Source organism: Sus scrofa, chromosome 9 (genome assembly GCF_054392235.1).
Source record: "Sus scrofa isolate SSC_HxYL_T2T_F1_AM1 chromosome 9, Sscrofa_HxYL_maternal_Yorkshire_Landrace_v2.0, whole genome shotgun sequence".
NCBI lineage: Eukaryota > Metazoa > Chordata > Mammalia > Artiodactyla > Suidae > Sus > Sus scrofa.
The window spans coordinates 122,806,995-122,822,256 of NC_139391.1; the positions used below are offsets into that span (position 1 = coordinate 122,806,995).

General features: G+C 33.4%; 1 protein-coding gene across 14 annotated transcripts in view; it reads right to left on the reverse strand.

Moving 5' to 3' along the window:
* COP1 (COP1 E3 ubiquitin ligase) overlaps positions 1 to 15,262 on the reverse strand; it is a 200,745-nt gene that overhangs the window by 92,997 nt on the left and 92,486 nt on the right. For 13 of the 14 annotated variants that reach the window (XM_084977699.1, XM_084977697.1, XM_084977700.1 and 10 more), the window contains 2 exons: positions 12,327 to 12,441; positions 8,069 to 8,204 (listed from right to left, as the gene is read on the reverse strand). In XM_084977699.1, the coding sequence (XP_084833825.1) occupies positions 8,069 to 8,204; positions 12,327 to 12,441 (251 nt within the window). The remainder of the gene's footprint in view (positions 1 to 8,068; positions 8,205 to 12,326; positions 12,442 to 15,262) is intronic. The other variant, XR_014816273.1, reaches the window with a different exon arrangement.

Genomic DNA, 15,262 nt, shown 5'->3' on the forward strand with positions numbered 1-15,262 from the left:
AAGGAAACAAATTTTAAAAGTTTGTGGTTCAGTTTTTTTTCTCGGTGAGATTCTCACTGCAATAAATGACCAACACTAGATACACTTTATGCAATTTTACAGTAAGAATAATTTCTTCTACAATGTAATGAAACAATGCACAAAATTCAACATTTTTTGTCATCTCTAACATGTCTTTACCCCTCCTCCCAAAAGAAACTCTTCATTAAATGTCCTAATCTGAACCTTTTCAGATGGCACTCCTAAAAATGAAATTTAGGAATAAACTTGACCTTGAGGTAAAAGACTTATATGCTGAGAACTATAAATCATTAATAAAGGAAACTGAAGATTTAAATAAATGGAAAGATGTCCCATGCTCTTGAATTGGAAGAATTAATATTGTTAAAATGGCCATACTATCCAAAATAATCTACAGATTTAATGTGATCCCTATCAAATTACCCATGACATTTTTCACAGAACTAGAACAAATGATTCTAAAATTTATATGGACTCCAAATTGCTATTTGGAGCAAATCCAAAGCAATCCTGGAAGAAAAGAACAAAGCAGGAGGCCTAACCCTTCCAGACTTCAGACAATACTACAAAGCTACAATAATGAAAAAGCATGATATTGGCGCGCGCGCGCACACACACACACACACACACACACACACACAAACGGACATATGAATCAATGGAACAGAATAAAGAGCCCAGAAATAAGCCCACACACCTATAGTTAATTAATCTTCAAAAAAGGACTAGCAATATGATCCAATAATCCCACTCCTGGGCATATATCCAGAGAAAACAGTAATTTGAAAAGATACATGCACCCCATTGTTCACTGCAGCACTATTTATAATAGCAAAGACATGGAAGCAACCTAAATGTCCCAACAGAGGGATGGATAAAGAAGATGTGGTACATATATACAATGGAATATTACTGAGCCTTAAAAAAGAATGAAATAATGCCATTTGCAGCAACGTGGATAAACCTAGAAACCATCATACCAAGTCAAAGATAAGCATCATATGATACCACCTATATGCTGAATCTTAAAAAAAAAAAAAAAAAAAAGGATACAAATGAAACATACTCATAGACTACCAAAGACAACAGGTGGTGGGGGTGGGAGGGAGAGACTAGGGGTTTCGGACTGGCGCATGCACACTGAGGTATATGGAATGATTGGCTAACAGGGACCTGTTGTAAAGTATAGGAAAATCTACCCAATATTCTGTGACATTCTTTGTGGGAAAAGATTCTGAGAGAGAATAGATATGTGAATATGTATGACTGGGTCACTTTGTGGTACAGCAGAAATTATCACAACCTTGTAAATTATATTTCCATTAAAAAAAAAAAAGGCTGCTGTCAACATTCAAAAAAATGAGGCAAGAATATATAACGGGAAAAAGATGGTCCCTTCAGCAAGTAGTGCTGGTGAAGTGGGACAGCTGCACATAAATCAATAAAGTTAAAACACATCCTCTCACCAGACACAAAAACAAAATCAAAATGGCTTAAAGACTTAAACAGAAGACATGAAACCATAAAACTCCTAGAAGAGACTGAAGGCAAAACATTCTCTGACTTAAATTGTACCAATGTTTTCTTAGTCAATCTCCCAATGCAATAGAAATAAAACCAAAAATAAACAAATGGGACCTAATCAAACTTACAAGCTTTTTTTTTTTCTTTTTATGGCTACACCTGCAGCATATGGAGGCTCCCAGGCTAGGGGTCTAATCCGAGCTGCAGCTGCCAGCCTACACCACAGCCATAGCAATGACAGATCCAAGCCATGTCTGTGACCTACACCATAGCTCATGGCAACGCTGGATCCTTAACCCACTGAGTAAGGTCGGGGATCGAACCTGCAACCTCATGGTTCTTAGTCAGATTTGTTTCTGTTGCACCACAATGGGAACTCCAAACTTACAAGCTTTTGTATAGCAAAGGAAACCATGAACAAAACAAAAAGACAACCTATGGAATGTGTGAAAATATTTGCAAAGGATGTGACCAACAATGGCTCAATTTCCAAAACATACAACAGCTCAGACAACTCAAAAAAACAAAACAAAACAAAACAAACAACCCAATCGAAAAATGGGCAGAAAACCTAAATAGATATTTCTCCAAAGAAAAAATACTAATGGCCAATAAGCACATGAAAAAAATGCTCTACATTGCTAATTATTAGAGAAATGCAAATCAAAACTACAATGAGGTACCACCTCACACCAGTCAGAATGTGTATCATTTTAAAAATCTATAAATAACAAGTGCTGGCGAGGATGTGAAGAAAAGGGAACCCTCCCACACTGTTGGTGGAAATGTAAGCTGGTACAACTACTACAGGAAACAGTATAGAGATTCCTCAGAAAACTAAGGATAGAGTTATCATATGATCTAGCAATCCCACTCCTAGGCATATATTCAGACAAAACTATAATTCAAAAAGAACCCCTATGTTCACAGAAGCACTATTTACAATAGCCAAGACATATAAATAACCTAAACGTCCACTGGCAGATTAACAGATGCAGAAGATGTGGCACATATGTATAATGGAATACTACTCAGCCATAAAAAGAACGAAGTAATGCCATTTGCAATAGCATGGATGGACTCAGGCATTATCATCCTAAGTGACAGAGAGAGGATGACAAATACCATATGATATCACTCATATGTGGAATCTAAAATATGACAGAAATGAACCTACCTACAAAATAAAAACAGACTCAAGGACAAGGAGAACAGACTTGTGGTGGCCAAGGGGGAAGTGTTGGGAGAAAGATGGAGTAGGAAGTTGGGGTCAGCAGAAGTAAGCTAGTGGACAAGGAGGGAGTGAACAAGGTCCTGCTGTACAGCACAGGGAACTATATTAAGTGTCCTGTAATAAACCATAATGGAAGAGAATTTTTTTTAAAAAAGGAATGTATTCATATCTATATAACTGAATCACTTTGCTGCACAGCAGAAATTAACAACATTATGAATCAACACCACCGCAATTTAAAAAATTATACTAATTTTTTAAAAAAAGTCCTAATTTGAGAGGATTTAAAAGCCTTTAAAATGAATTTATTATCAGTGATGTGTTTGAATGTGAGAAACTAAAAAAAGCAAAAAATGACCAGGGTTGTGAAAGTTCCAAAGTGCCTTTGATACTGAGGATAATATGTTCCTTTGATACGAACAACAGTCTTTATCAATTCTGCCTGATAAACTTTGAAAATTGGAAAATTTTCCTTCAGAAATGTTAATTCACTGTAAGTAAGAGAAAAGAATAAGTTTTAACATCTAAGATGAAACAAATAAAGGTACCTTTAAATTTTTTTTTTTTTTTTTTAGGGCAGCACCTGTGGCATATGGAAGTTTCCAGGCTAGGGGTCTACTTGGAGCTGCAGCTGCTGGCCTACACCACAGCCACAGTAACATGGGATCCAGGGGATCTGTGCTGCATCTGTGACCTATACCACAGCTTGAGGCACTTACCCATTTAACCCACTGAGCTCCTTAAACCACTGAGTGAGGCCAGGGACCAAACCTGCATCCTTATGGACACTAGTCAGGCTCAGACCCCTCTGCACCCCAATGGGAACACCTAAACTTCTTAATTTGCTTGAAATATGTTGATAAAACTAATATCACTTTCAACAAGTGATATTTCCAAACTGAAATCTGAAGTATTCCTATGACAGTGCACGTCTGCCTCAGAATACAAAGCACTCTAATATGTCTTTGCATGATGAAGGTTTTACTTGTTTTTAAAAAACAGAATTATATTATATCAGGCTGAAATGGCTTTCAAGAATGATGGAAAAAATAGCTCTTACTCTTTTATGAATACATAGAAATGTATAACCAATTCTACATTTTCTAACTACAAGCCCTACTTTGTAATATGATGTTAAGAAGGAAATTTTTATTTTGTTTTTGGTTTTTTTGCTCATTATTTAATGGAGAAGAAAATGAAATACAGGATGAATTCATGATGGTCAGGGATATTAATCAATATTATAACAGAGTTCCAATCTACATGACATTGGAGGTGGGTAGAGCTATGTAATTATAGGTAAATCCATACATAGGAGGTCAATATTACTTCTTCTATAAAGACACTGAAATAAAATTGAGAGCTCTCCTAAATCCGAGCATCAAATCTGGTCTGCTCATGGTTATACTCCTAGCCTAGCCCACACTAAGTGGTCAACGAATTTTTGTTAAGTAGATTAATTACTCATTTAATTAATTAGTTAAATGAGTTCCACAATCCACTGCATTTAAAAAAAAAATTTTTTTAAGGGCCACATGAGCAGCATCTGGAAGTTCCCAAGCTAGGGGTCAATAGGAGCCACAGCCAGTGGCTTACATGGGCTGCAATGCTGGATCTTTAAGCCAGTGAGGCCAGGGATCAAACCTGAATCCTCATGGATTAGTTGGGTTGGTTACAACTGAGCCACAACGGGAACTCCCCAAACTTTTTAATCACTTCAGTGCATGACTAGGAAAATTCACATTGCCAACATATAGAAAAATAAATAAATGTATGATTTTTATCTTATTCATTACCAAATTAAACAGACTTGAATACAATCAAAGATTTAATGTAACAGTCTCTTTAACTAATGACCTAAATTTCAAGATCAATGTTCATATACATAAAAATCTTGTCATGCAAGTGGAAAAGAACATGTAGTTTCAGTAACTTTAAACAAGTTAAAACTTGTCAAATTCATAATCTGCATCAAAAATACCTTCTTAAAGCCTTCTTCATTCAATTTAGAAAATCTGAACATAGACTAGCAATCTGATGATTCCAAGAGACTACTGCTAATTGTGTTAGACGTGGTATAGCCCTGTGGTTTTATAATGTCTCTATTTTAAGACTTAGAGATTCTTAAGAATGGAGGGCTGATATGACTTAATACCTGGGTTTGTTTCAAAATACTTAAGCAAAGAAAGTAAAAATAGAGTATCAACGAAGTGATCCTCATACTTGCAAAATTTGGTTCATTGCTGAGTCTGGGAAATGGCTGCATAATGCATTCCATTCTCTCCGTCTTTATGTATATTAGAAATTTTTATTAAAAAAAAAACTTTAGGCATTCTTGTTGTGGCTCAGTGGTTAACAAACCCAACCAGTATCCATGAGGATGCAGGTTCAATTCCCGATATTGCTCACTGGATTAAGGATCCGGCATTGCCATGAGCTATGGTGTAGGTTGCAGACACAGCTTGGATCTGGCATTGATGTGGTTGTGGTATAGGCTGGCGGCTGTAGCTCCGATTCACACCCTAGCCAGGGAGCCTCTATATGCCATAGGTGTGGCCCTAAAAAGACAAAAAAAAAAAAAAAAAGTCAAGATAATGAACATAAAAATAATATAAATAACAGAAATATAACTAGAAAATTCCAATATTTAAAACTAATAAGAGAAGTCTCAATAATCCATGAGTCAAAATAAAATCAAATTTGAATTTTAAAAGTTTCCTGAACTGAGTAAAAATGACAAGATATTCTTTAATACAGTAACAATGAACAATCTAAAAAGAAAACTACAAAGATAATTTCATTTATAGCAGCATCAAAAAAGTAATTAGGAATTAACCAAGGAGGTGACTTATACAATGAGAAGTACTGAACACTGCTGACAGAAACTAGAGCAGACATAAATAAATGAAAATGCATTCCATGTTCATGGTGGAAGACTGAATATTGTTAATACCACCCTATAAAAGTAATCTACAGATTTAATGCAATTCCTATAAAAATCTCAATAACTGTTTTTTTATAGAAATAGAGAACCCATCCTAAAATTCACATGGAATTCCAAAGGACTGAAGGGTTCTTACTTCTTGATTTCAAAACTTATTACAAAGTTATAGCAGTCATGAAACAAAGAAGAAAACAGCCATACACACCAATGGAATAGAAGAGGGAACACAGAAATAAATATTTGCATACTTGGTCAAATGATTTTGGACAAGAGTGTCAAGACCATTCAACTGGGAAAGGACAGTTTTTTTCAACAAATGGTTCTGAGAAAACTGGGTATCTAAAACAATATAGAAAAATCAACTCAAAAAGGATCAAAAGCCTAAATCTAAAACCGTAAAACTCTTTTCACAACTTTGGATTTGGCAATGATTTCTTGGATGTGACACCACAGAAACAAGCAATCAAAGAAAAAGTAGACAAATAAGACTTCATAAAACTTTTTAAATTGTGTGCATACCAATACTAACCTAATAAAAATGCAACCCAGAGAATGAGAGAAAATATTTACAAATCTGATAAAGGGTTAATATTCAGAATACAAAGAAAACTCCCCAAACTCAATAACAACAAAAACAAACTCAATTCAAATATAGGCAAAGGACTTTGCGAATAAACATTTCCCCACAGAAGATATACAAATGACCAGTAAACACATGAAAAGACATTCAGCATCACTAATCATTAGGGAAATTCAAATCAAATCTAAGCAATACGACCCCACACCCAAAAGAATGGCTACTATCAAAAAAACTGAAAAAAATTACTGGCAAGGATGTGGAGGAATCATACACTGTTGCTAGAAATGCAAACTGGAAGAGTCCCAGTAGAAAATGGCATGGCAGTTCCTCAAAAAATTAGTTACCATATGATCCAGCAATTCCATTTCTGGTTACATACCCAAATGAATTATAAGTAAGGCGTCAAAGAGAGAAATTTTTATTTCCATGTTCATAGCAGCATCATTTATAGTAGCTACAACACAGCAGCAACACAAATACCCATTGACAAACGGAAGACCAAAATGTGGTCTATATGTACAACAGAATGCTATTTAGCCTTAAAAAGGACAGAAATCCCGACATATGTCATAACATTAATGAACACTGACAACAATAACTAAGCCAGTTACAAAAAGACAAATATTGCACCATTTCACTTATATGAGATGCTCGCAGTAGTTAAATTCATAGACAAAGAAAGCAGAATGGTGGCTGCCAGGACTGGGGGGGCAAGAGGGAATAAGGAGTTATTGCTTAATGGGTACTGAGTTTCAGTTTTGTAAGATGTCAAGTATTAAGGAGATGGATGGTGTTGGCAGTTGCACAGTATTATGAATGTATTTAATAACATCGAACAGTGTAAGATGGTGAATTGTATGTTAAGTGTATTTCACTAGAGTAAAAAAATTTTTTGGAAAAAAGAAAAGATACAGCATCAAAATTTGTGAGATTCAATTAATACAGTGCTCAGAGGGAAATTTATAACACAAATTATATATATTAGAAAAGAAGAAAGGTTTCAACTCGGTCCCTTCAGTTTCAGTTTCTACCTTAAAAAAATGAGAAAGAGAAGGGTAAATTAAATTTAAAGAAAGCAGAAAATGGGAAATAATAAAGTTAAGAGTAGAAAGCAATGAATCAGAAAAAATAGGGAATATCAATAAACCAGAAGCTGGCTCTTCGAGAAGATACTGAAAACTTCTAAGCCAGTCTATTAAATAAAAAATAAATAAATAAATAAATAAAAGGAAACAAATTTCTAAAATCGAGGATGAGAAAAGGAACATTACTACAGAATCTAAAGATACTAAAAAAGGATAATAAAGGAATATTATGAACACTTGCCTGACAATAAATTCAACAATCTAGATAAAATGGACAAGTTCCTTAAAAGGCACAAACTAAAAATAATGCTCAATCAAGAAGAAACAGATAACTTGATGACCCCTATGTTTGTTTGTTTTTTTAATTTAATTTGTATTAAAAAATCTTCCTTCACAGAAAACTCAGGACCAAGACAGCTTCACTGGAGAATTGTACAATATAAGCGAAAAAGAAATAATACCAATTCTTTACAAACTCTTCTAAAAAACTGAAAAGGAGAGAGTACTTAGGAGAACATGCCTTGTTGTCAAAACAAAACAAACTGCAGCCCTATGATGTGGATACTAATAATCATTCCCTTTTAGAGATAAACCAGAACACTATAACTGCTTCTCAAATTCAATTAAATTCTAGGTACTCTTGCAAAAGAAAATAGTAAAGAGTGTTGCCCAGTACTTACCTTGAAACTATGCTGGAACCATTATAGAGATCACTAGCATATGATAACGTAGCCAAAGGTCGTACTGAATTATATCGAGTAAACTTGGACAAGCATTCCTGAAATTCATCCAACTGGCTTGCAGTTCGACTGTCATCTATATGAAGAAAACAAAATAAAATAAATGAGCTGCAACACAGGTCGAAAGCAATATCCATGGATTAAAAATTATAAATATAAATAACAATTCTTAAAGTGTATTTAGGGAAGACCATCATACACAAATTAATTAGTTGATCTTTCAGCTTTAATAAAAATTTCTTAGTGGTTCTTGAAAGATACTGTCTCTTTCAACCCCAGTAAAAACATACTGTGTATCCTCTGGTGTTTAAGCAGTAATTACTTGCAAAAACAAAAAAGTACCTTTGATCAAGACACATTAAATCATTAAAACAAAATCCCTTATCAGTGGAGAAAGTGAGGGAGGAAAGAGGAACATATATATAGGACAAAATATTTGTTAGTTTGAAGGAACATGTTTACAGGGAGACTTCTTCATGCTCATGTTTGTTTACTGTCAAAACACAATTCATAATAACTTACTTTAGATTAAAAATTGATTTTTAAGTAAAAAGAAAGTGAAACTTTATTCACGTAATACTCTGAAGTGTTTCAAATCCAATTATGTAACAAAAGTAAAAAAATGCAATGTATGAATTATTCATTCTCAAAATCAAACTTAAAATAGGTTCCCTCAAATGTCTTAATAGAATATGGAAAACAATAATTCTATCCAATAAAATACTTCACAAATAATCTGGGTAAAGTTCATTTCAGTATACTGTTCTAAACTAAATGATGTAGAATTTAAATTAAAAAAAATCAGCTTATGAAGGACCTGAGAGCTAATCTACTCTCCAATGTAGAAACAAGTCTACAGTGAAAGCCTGAATAAAAATATCATTGTTTTGCAAAACTACTTCAAGTTTGGACTTCTATTTTCCTTCCCAAAGAAAAGAAAAGTAAAGCACACAATAGCTTTCTATACTGAATCTTTGGAAATAAGTCTGCTTTAACACTGTGTTTTCTTGCTTATTCTTAGCTCATTACATATATATGTATACACACACATACAACTTAAGGTAAACTTTTTTGATTTCTCTTCGTAAATTTGCTCTGGAAATAACAGTAAGTGAAAAGAAATTAAGGAGTTCCCGTCGTGGCACAGTGGTTAACGAATCCGACTAGGAACCATGAGGTTGCGGGTTCGGTCCCTGCCCTTGCTCAGTGGGTTAACGATCCGGTGTTGCCGTGAGCTGTGGTGTAGGTTGCAGACGCAGCTCGGATCCCGAGTTGAAGTGGCTCTGGCGTAGGCCGGTGGCTATAGCTCCGATTAGACCCCTAGCCTGGGAACCTCCATATGCCGCAGAAGCGGCCCAAAGAAATAGCAAAAAGACCAAAAAAAAAAAAAAAAAAAAGAAATTAAGATACAAGAATTGTAAGTCAAAAGTTATTTATTATATATACCACATGATACATAATAAAGAATTTATTTTATCAGAAGATATTTGGTTATCTTGAATTGTTGACATTTAGAAATGTACCTATCAATTATTAAAAAGAAGAACAATTATTTGGAGAATAATTCACGTAATACTCTGAAGTGTTTCAAATCCAATTATGTAACAACAGGAAGCATCTGCCCCTAATATTTTACATTTTAAAGACCCAAACAGTCATCTAACAACCTACGTTTAAAAAGACTCTATTTTGTAGTGTTTTGATTCTAGAAAGAGCAAAAGGAACAAACCCAATTAGTATGCAATATCATGTTACTAAGCTAAAGCTCTTGGCCCACAAAAATCACTCTTTGGAAATTCAAATTATAAATAAAAACAGGTTACTGGGGTGGGGGGGGAGAGGAAATATCAACTGTACTTCCAAGTAGTTTGGATAAAATAATTCATTGGTTCTTTTGATATACAACCCTATTACTGTGATCTACTTAATAAATACTGAAAATAGAGTTACTTTAGATATCCACTTAAAAATGGCTTTAGTTAATCTATTCTTTTACATTTTGACATCAATTCCTAAGTATACAAAATTCACAAGCATTTAAGAATGTCTATTTTTTACAAGATCACAATCCTTTTCTAGGGTAGTTGAACTTCTGCCATCATACCCACTCATTTAACATCTACTTCTAAAAGAAATTATAAAAACACTAAAAATAGTTATTTCAGTATCTGAAAGTATAGGGATTAACTTTTATTTATCTGGTTGTGAAAAGGTAGGATTTTGTTTGGTTGGTTGGTTTATGATCAATACCCATACATCACATGCTGGCCTATCACCTCTCCTATTCTAATTACAGATTAGTTTGTAAAACCGTTTTCACTGTCTCTTTTCTCTCTTCTAATGCTTTATAATTTAGCTTCTTTTTCAATTACAATTAAGAGATCAAGGCATTAATTTATTAGTCTCCGTCTCTCATTTTAATAGCTAAAACTTAAAGTTGGGGATGGGGACTGGATTCTCATTTGAAAACATACATACAAAAGGACAAACTCTTAGGTACCCCATTACGTAAAAATTTAAATTTTATCCTTATAGTCAAGGACACTAGGGGGAACTTCAGTAATATGATTAGTGTAGTCAATGTGCATATCTGATTAAGTTTGAGATGACTAAAAACTAAAGATAACATGTTTTAAGTACAATACAGCCTTGTCTACAAAAATAAAAATCTAATCTTCCTCCTGGTTTTAACTTTACCTTCCTATAAAGCTATATCCCCAAAATAAATTAAATTGGTTCACACTTAATCTTTACTCTCCCAGAGCATTAATTATGCTCATTATTTAAAAATTATTAATCAATAGCCTACTCCAACCTCTCTCCCACCTCGTTCTCTTTTTTAAAAAAATGTCTGCCATTCGCCTGTGGTTGTATCTCAACATCATACTGACAAACAACATCTGAAAGGGCTACTGTGGACTTTCTGCCGGTCAGAATGTAGGTCTCAGACCACTTTCAATTTAACAGCTTCCTACCATAGACTACAGACCATTAGAGAAGTTTAAGAAGGGGTTTAATTCTCAGACAATACAAAGAAGCTTTCTATTTGTAGGAAAGCCACTGACTATTAATTTCAAACACACTTAGAGACAGCTTGGCTTCTTCCTAGTCTTCACAGGAAAAATACTATGCAAATCTATATGTTTTTTCCTCCACCTCCAATCCTGAGGCAAATTTGTCCAAAAGTGACAAGCAATGTGAAGATCATGATACAAACATGCCTATTAAAGAGAAAACCAAGGCCAAATTTTTAACAATTAATAAAAAATATCAGACATCTTTTTCCTTTGGTCATCCTCATTTTAAGCAGGTCTACTATGAATGACATCAATTAATTGAGAATCTAAATTATACTAAGCATTGTATTTTATATGCATCATCTACAGTCCATCAAAAAAAAAAAAAAAAAAAAAAAAAAACCCTGGAGGATGGGTATAAATGGCCCTACCTCCTTTGTGAGCAAAGACACCAAGAAAGGCTAAAGATTAGAGAACAAAAGGGCACAGAAATATACTACTTTTCTGTAGCAACAAAAATATTATACGCTATCACGTACAAATCTTTTTGTAAGTTATTTCCTCTACTTTGAGTATGCTTCCAATTATCTTTTTTAAGGTTATACTAGCCCTGACTAAATACAACTTCTCTGAAATCCCTACAGTAATCATAATCACTCTCTTACATTTCACTGTCTACAGCTTGGCCTGGTTTTTTCACTCCCTGTTATAATAGCAGATATTCTTCTCTATTCCCTTAGGGCCCTCTGCACACTTATATAACATGTAATATCACATAGATTTATTTACCTGTTGCTTTCCCCCACTAAATTTACAATACTCCTTGACAATACCAGTTCTTTCCTCTTTTTTTATTCTTGGCACAGAGGACAATACTTAGAATTTAACATATGTTGAATAATAGGAGGCAACTGAATTGAACTTATTTTTGCTAGCTACCTCTTCATGGCTGATTTGTTTTTTAAGTTTACTCAGCTTGCCATATAAAGATTAAAAATTCCCAAATAAAGAATAAAGAGTTATGGAAAAGCAATGTTCTCCAAGATGTCTAAAAACTTCCACAATGTCAAAAATGCACACTTTTACTTTACGAATAGAACTTTCCATAAATCCAGCATAAGAGGCTAGATATGGATATGGAAATAGGAATTGAGATATCTTAAGAAGTCCTGAATGTGTACCTGAGATACGAGACATCCTTGTAGAAAAGTAACATTGCTCTAAGTCTTCAAAATGAGCAGTGAGTCGTTTTCGTCTTGATGCTAATGTGCTGTTATACCAGGGCTGTTTCTTTGTCTAAGGTGATAACAAGAAAAGACACTTGTAACTTAGAATAATTCATACTGTCTTTCATCACAGAATATCCAAATGCTTGCATATTTTTGGTAATTTGAAAAGTTCACACTAAAATAATTACAAATTGTTAAAAACTCAATAGTGATTAGACATATTTTCCAATTCTTATTTTAAAGGAAAAACAGCCCAATTTTATAAGAATAATATAAGAAGCTTCTTTCAATTCTCGAAATTAAATGAAGATAGAATCCATTATGACATTCTAAAACTTAGGATTTTGAGAATTTTAATTTTTAGTAATTGTTAGAAAACAATTACCAAGAGAAAACTAATTACTTTTTCATCTCCTTATATTGCAGCCCTATACCTTTTGAATAAGAGGAACAGCACTTGACTGTACAGAATAGGTACTTAATATTATTAGGTTAAGGGGCCATTAATATGTACTAAGTTTGACATATACATTAGAATAGAATAAATCATACATATATATATATATTGATAGCAACAACAAATCTGAAATACATTGGCATAAAAATCATATAAAGAACAAAAGTCTATGATCCTAAATATATAATACCAACTCCATGCTAACTAAAAGGTATGCCAATTCTTCCACAAATGGTTATTACCTACTTTGCTTGGTTATCACCTATTACGCTTGAGGCACATTAACAGATGAAGAAATAAGAAATATAATGAGACCCTGAGATGACACAAGTTAACAATAATCATACCACAACTGAAAATGTATTAAGATGCATTAAGAAATATTAAGTTGCTTCTTAATTAACAAATAATATTTCAGTTACTACCTAAATATTCATTGAATTAATTAAAAAGTAACTTAATAGTAGTAACACAGATAAAACATTTATCTAAAGTAAACTCCTTCTAAGAGTAGACAATAAGAATTATATTTTAAAGAAGTGCTTGGATCACAAGAAAAAGAGTCAAATTCCAAAGAGATAAACAGCCAAACAGTAAACTGCACTCAGAGAGGTGACAGTAAACAAGATATAACAGAGTAGAAAGAGAAAGAAGGAAATTCTTGAATTAAATTGAAGGACAAGCAGATTCAACTGCAAAAAATAGAGAGAGAGGAAGAAGGAGAGGATAATCTAATTTGGGGACAAATACCTACAAAAGAACAAGTACTAGAATTGGAGAATAAAAAGAGAATTTGTAAATTGAAAGATAAATCTGAAAGAATTAACCAAAATGAATGTATCTGAAGAGTTGATGCTGACAATTTTCCAAAACTGAAAACATACATTGACAGAGACATAGAAATTATTTCTGTCAAGAAGGATAATTAAAAAGAAATCCACAATGAGCTAGCTACCCTAAAGAAAAACTGTTTTTGTCCAAAACAGGTAGATTTTAAAATCAAAGAGAAAAGATACCTCATCCAACAGAAACACTTAAAAAAGGCAAAAAACTTCTCAAAAGCAAAGAGAGAAGCTAGAACAGAGTAAATTTTGGTTATTCTTAAAAAGTTAAAATAACCCCAATCTAAAATTCAGATCCCAAAAAACTATCCTGAAGTAACATGAGCAAAATATTTTTTCATGTGAATGAAAACAAAGATTATCACCAATAAGCCATTTCTTTAAAATTACTGATACCATGTACTTGAAAAGTTCAATAATACAAACTAGAAGGTCTGAGACACAAAATCAGAAACACAATGAAACTAGTAACCGAGTAAGTAATTTTAAAATATTGTTTGTACATACATTAATTTATAGTATCTAATTTATGGGGTTTAAGAATAAGACCAAATAAATATACCAAAAAAGAGCATATAGGTCAGAGAGGACGCAAATATTTTTACTTGAAAAGTCTACCAAACATAAGGAAGATATAACATCAGTCTTTTACAAACTCTCAGAAAACACTTCCCAATTTGTCTCATGAGGCCAGAATAACCATAATACCCAAACCCAAACAAGGACATTCGGGGAACAGAAGGAAAGGAGGGGAACAAGCACCCATGACAAAATAATAACAAATCAATCCCAACAACATGTAAAAAGAATAGCTCATCGAGACCAAATGGAGTTTAGTCCAAGAACACAGGGTGGTTTTCATACTGGAAAAAATCAGTCAATGCAATTCATCAAGTGGGCAGAATAAAGAATAACCATATAATAATTTCAAAAGATGCAGAAAAAGCATCTGACAAAATTCAACACATTTCTCACCTAATGGATTAGCAAACATTTAAAAGCATAACTTATTCTGTCAGATATAGGCTCTGAGAAAGACACTAGGAAAACGGGCACATTCATATATTGCTGGTGAAAATGAAAACTGGTACAATCCTTTGGGGAAGGAAGATGATTTAGCAATATGAATCTGTCTGTCCTTCCATCCATCTACAGCTTTGACCCAGCAATCCCAAGTCTAGGAATCTACACTGAAGATACACTTCCAACAATATAAAAATACACATGCACAAGTTAATCACTGCAGCACTACTTGTAATTTCAAAATAATATAAACTGTCTTTAAGAAACAAACTGATTAAGTAATCTTATGCACCTATAAAAAATGAGAAAGATTTCTATGTACCTCTATGGATTTGTTTTCATGATAAATTATTAAATTTAAAAAAGCAAAATGCAGAAGAGAACCACCGAGAAAGGCACCCTTTGCAAAAGAAAGGAGAAATAAGAGAATATATAGGTGTATCATGAAAATCTGACTAATAAAATTGGTTACCTATAGGGGGTAAGAAACAAGGTAGTGGGAAAAGATAAAGGGTATGGGAAGTAGTAGAAGGGCAGAAGGGGTGGTATTTATTGAGTATGACTTT